The sequence below is a fragment of the Beta vulgaris genome, chromosome 4, assembly GCF_026745355.1.
Source record: "Beta vulgaris subsp. vulgaris cultivar EL10 chromosome 4, EL10.2, whole genome shotgun sequence".
In the NCBI taxonomy this organism is placed as follows: Eukaryota; Viridiplantae; Streptophyta; class Magnoliopsida; order Caryophyllales; family Amaranthaceae; genus Beta; species Beta vulgaris.
In genome coordinates this window covers 2,010,859-2,015,682 of record NC_079205.1, presented here as the reverse complement: position 1 = coordinate 2,015,682, position 4,824 = coordinate 2,010,859, and the positions used below count along the sequence as shown (strand labels likewise).

Here is a 4,824-nt window from a genome sequence, read left to right as displayed (position 1 = left end):
TTGAAAAAGGTAGTAATTGGGTGAAATAGTTACCTAAGAAATGAAACCACTATACCAATCTTCATTCCAAAATAACATGTAACGAACGTGGTTTCTCTTTTTTTTTTTCGCAACCCTTAAAGTTTCAAGAACATGCTTGAATAGTTGGTATCTTGACTTTCAGGTATTATTAAAACAAGTATTAGTATAATTATCGATGCCAGCAGATACACTTAAATAAGTTTTGCTTGATTGCTCCAGATCTATGTTTTATTTCATTAATCGGACTTTGAAGACTTTAAAGAAAGTAAACAAATTAAAGATATACAATAAAGGCCGAAACTTAAGATTCAATATTTCTCATCAAATTTCCGTCAATTACAAAGGGTACGAGAGATAAAAAAACACTTAGTTCAATCAGTGCATTAATCTTAGCAAAAATGGTCGATAACTACGTTGATGATGAGCAGATCTCCGAAACCCCACCTTATTCAGGTATATCTTATCTACTCCTTGAGCTCCTATAATTTTGTATGTGTTGCATCTTAAATCCAAAAACACAAATTCTTAGGTCTAACAAAGACTAGCAACCCATAAATTACCGCTTCTTTGGTTATATTAAACTCAAATGACATGAAACAAATGATAAAATGACATGAGATCCATGTCATTATTTGTATAGTTCATGCTGTTCTTGTTAAAATCCATGTCATTATGTATGTTACACAATAAGTTATGACTAATATGTTACACGGAATACACACTCTTCTAAAAATGACTAAATGATAAAGGTGAGAATAATGTATGCCTGTACTCTTTCAGGTCAAGTTTCTGAATTTTTGAAAGCAGGGAGAGTAAACGTGACAGTAATCAGCAAGGCGAAAGCACCACCGGAACAAAACCATTTCAAAGTAATGCTGGAATTAACAGGTGCTGAGATCGGCAAAGACAGATTAGGAGTAGATATTGTTACTGTCTTAGATGTTAATTCGATGGCGAAGAAAGATAAGAAGTTAGATAAGATGAAAAGCGCCATGAAGTTCATGATCAAGAAACTCAGCCCTATCGATCGTTTATCTGTTGTCACGTTTTCCACTTTATCTACCAAGCGGAAGTCACCGTTACTAGCAATGGCGGACCAGTCTAAATCGCGGATCGAAAATCTGGTGAACGATCTAGAGGTGGAGGTTGAGTCCACAGAGATAACAGTTGCTGATGGTGTTACTGCTGGTCTTCGAACAGCCCTACAAGTGCTGAATGATCGTGTACATACAACTAGGCGTGTTGCTGCAATCATGCTTGTAATGTGTAATTGTGACTTGAAGTCTGATATTCGAAATGTGGTTCAAGTTCCAGACATCAATGTCCCTGTATACACGTTTGGTTTAGGCCGAATTTTTGATGAAAAGGTGAGTTAAATAATAGGAATTTTTTGTACATTTTTGAATAGTCTGACATTTTATAGGGACTGTTTGGTGGGGTGGAGATAACTTTTCTAGAAAATTGTTTTACCATTTTTGTTGGTTAATTTGTGAAATGTGGATAATAGTTTACACAATGGTGGAAAATATTATATCTTTTTGGAAAATTTGTAAAAAAAAAAACTTTTAAATGTTCAATTTTGCGAGAAAAAACCTTTTAAAACATTCTTTGTGAAAAAAAATCACAAGCTTAATTTTTCTTGCAGAAACCTATTCTCATTTTTTGGTGTGATTTTTGAGATGAATATGGGTGGTGCTGTAGTTAATGGGAATATAAAGAAAGATACAAGGGTCATCGTTGGAATTGAGAAAAAACTCACCGGAATAATATGGGAATAGGTTCTTGTTGCAAGAAAATTTTAGTTTGTGGTTTCTTTTTGCAAAGAATGTTTTATAAGTTTTTTTTCGCAAAATTGAACCTTTAAAAAGGTTTTTTTTTTGACAAATTTTCTTATATTTTTTCCTAAAAAAAGAATGTGTCGCATTTCCGTTTCTCTTACTTTTCTACTCTTTTTCCATTTTCTGTAACGAAATTGAACGAACAATTAAAGTTATGTCTGGAAAGTGTTTTAGATGAAATCGATTTTCTGTTCCACCAAATAGAGCCTTAGTGTTTCCACCTAAACTGAGGTGGTAGAAAAACTTTATAAAAGTAATTATGTGTGTATGATTTATCTGAATTACAGGTACTATACCATATTACAAATAAAAGTCCTGGAGGAATATTTTCAGTGGCAGATGTGAAGGACACACCATTATCCAGCAGTTTGAGCCTGGCTTTTTCACAGTGTTTGGCTGGACTTCTCACAGTTGTTGTTCAAGATTTGAAGCTAACCATCACGTCGGTGAACTCCAAAATTGAGAAGGTTTCTGCAGGAAATTATATACAATATGCGAACAACGATGTTGGATCTCTAACAGTATCTTTTGGCAATCTTTACCGCGAGGAGAAACGCAATGTCATGGTGGAACTTCTTCTTCCTGCTGTTGATACCCAAGCAGTTACGGAAGTTCTCAAGATTTATTACTCCTACAAGTAGGTACCACTTATTATTTATCAAAATAATTTCCATCCAAGCTGTATTATATTGCATTTGTTATAGTTGATGGCTGGTTTAAACGTGGGAGCACATGTTAAAGCTAATATAAAAAAGGAAAATGATATACGTAGCCCTTAGGGCTATGTATAAGAAGCTTAAAATAGAAATAAAAATTTGAATCAATCATTTATTACCTCAAATGATGTGAAATTTTGTCATGAATTCAAAAACTGTTTCCATTTTAAGACATGTATTTAATGCTTATATGTAGCCCTAAGGGCTACATATAACATTATCCTATAAAAAAAGCCAAAGATACTACTACTTTCTCCGTTTTGAAATAAATGAAACGCTACTATCAAAAAGCTCTCACATAATACAAAGAAGTGTTTCATTTATTTTAGGACGAAGGAAGTATTATTATTCTAGAGGTGTGAAGCTGACTAATTAAAATTGGCTTTAGTTTAAGTTCTTTTAGTTTAGGTTGGTCGAGTTTTGGATCTAATACTTCAAATAAGCCCTTATTTAAATCAATCACCAACTTGTTTAATTTATTATAAAAAATAATCTAGTCACATTGATATCTAGATCGAATTGATTCTTAGTCAAGACGTGAATTTTAGGTTTGGGTAAGAAAGGGTGTGATAATATTGAGATACTTCGAATTGACATCCGACAATTCAATCAGGATATTAGGGTACAAATCTATTTTTTCATATCAACTATTATCTAGTCCATCCATGATTAATCGATACATTAATTATTTTGCACAATATCCAGCACAAGTATTTCGGTATCGAAAACGGTGCCGGACTTTAGGACTGCCCGACAATGATGAGGTTGTCCGTGAGGGATGATCTGCAAAGATAACAAACGTGAGCTACCCTCGGGGGTGTTTCGAGGAAACCCCCTCCGACGCTCAAGTCAGCTAATGCCCGAGAGGAATTTAGAGAGAGAAAACTTAGAGAGAGATAGATAGACTATTTTCAGTATGAGAGAATTTACCTGCAGGAATAGTACAAATTGGCTATTTATAGGCGTACTATTCACGTGACATGGTGCCTAATCCTTTGACACATGTATTGCTGTGATAAATCTGTCAGAGGGAAGATTCCCTTTGCTTTGTCTTCTTCTGTGGCCGCGACGGCAGTCCCGGCCTATGAGTAGAGGGTATGCGCTTTGTCTTTTGTGAGTTCACGTCTTCATAGTTTGCTGTCGGCCCCCATGCGTGTCTGTTAGCAAACTTGGGTAATACCCATACAACAAGTGTTTGAAAATTCAAAAAAAAAAAATTGAATATTAGAATAGGCCTTTAGGCAAGGGTTTCAATAATTATGGTACGGAGCAATTGGAGAAGTGCTTGCAGTTATTTTGGTGATGAGATAAAATTAATAAACCTAGTTGCCAGAAACTAGAGACCTGGCTAACTTGAAGTTAAAAGTGGTAAGATTAGCTACATGAATCTCAAACTCGGAAAATGATCCCCAATTCCTAGCCACTAAACTACCACAATATCCTCAAACTTATCTTGATATCTATATCTATCGCTTTGCCTGAAAAATTTTATTATGTTCAAATTTCTGCCATTTTAAATCATCTATATATGCATATTACTGGAACAGTGCTGGGGAATACTTTTTCCAAGAAGAAAAACCTCTAATTACAACTATAACTCGTATGGAGACACTGAACGAAGAAGAGCCGGAAAAGGTGACAATAGAGGACGCACGCCTTAGAACTATCACTACGATAGTCGAAGCCACGGACGCGGCGGACTTTGGCAAGTTTGACGAAGCTCAGGATAAAATTGTTGAAGCTCAAAACATGCTTGAGGATGTTGTTGATCAACCTGAACAATCAATAGAGATGTTAAAATATGAATTGTATGAACTCATAAAGTTAATGCAATCACAAGATATTTACACAAGCCTTGGGCGTGCTTTTGCTCTTGCTGTTCAGACATCCCATGATCGCCAAAGATTTGCTACAAGAGGTGCTGCAACACGTAATTTACGCACATTTGCAACTTCTTTCATGGACAATTACCTTTTTTTTTTTTGGTAAACATGGCATTCATTCATTAACTAATAATATTAAACATATTACAATCCGAAAGTACTTGTTCCAAACAGTAACTAGGGGGAAGGGGGAAAATCCTAGTTACAATACTATCACCATCCTTGTTTCTACAGTCCTTGGCCAGAAAGTCGGCCACCATGTTGTGCTCCCTGCTACAATGCTTAATCAGGAGGTCCGGTCGCTTAGTCATCCACTGCCTGCACATGTTAATCAAGTTTGAATAAAGGTCAGACTGACCCCCTGAG

The 4,824-nt window shown here is 35.5% G+C and overlaps 1 protein-coding gene across 1 annotated transcript; it reads left to right on the top strand.

Annotated features, from left to right (window-relative positions):
• Nucleotides 1–321: 321 nt before the first annotated feature.
• Nucleotides 322–4,564, top strand: LOC104885371 (hypothetical protein). The gene is made up of 4 exons (XM_048641683.1): nt 322–474; nt 802–1,388; nt 2,147–2,496; nt 4,123–4,564. Exons 1-4 carry the CDS (start codon nt 420–422, stop codon nt 4,562–4,564), a joined length of 1,434 nt encoding a protein of 477 aa, XP_048497640.1. The 5' UTR covers nt 322–419.
• Nucleotides 4,565–4,824: the final 260 nt, after the last annotated feature.

Bases quoted from the DNA above. Each gene is read 5' to 3' on its own strand.
- LOC104885371 (XM_048641683.1), top strand. From the start codon at position 420: ATGGTCGATAACTACGTTGATGATGAGCAGATCTCCGAAACCCCACCT. The intron at 475-801 runs GTATATCTTATC...GTACTCTTTCAG, and splicing joins CGAAACCCCACCTTATTCAG to GTCAAGTTTCTGAATTTTTG. The intron at 1,389-2,146 runs GTGAGTTAAATA...TCTGAATTACAG, and splicing joins GCCGAATTTTTGATGAAAAG to GTACTATACCATATTACAAA.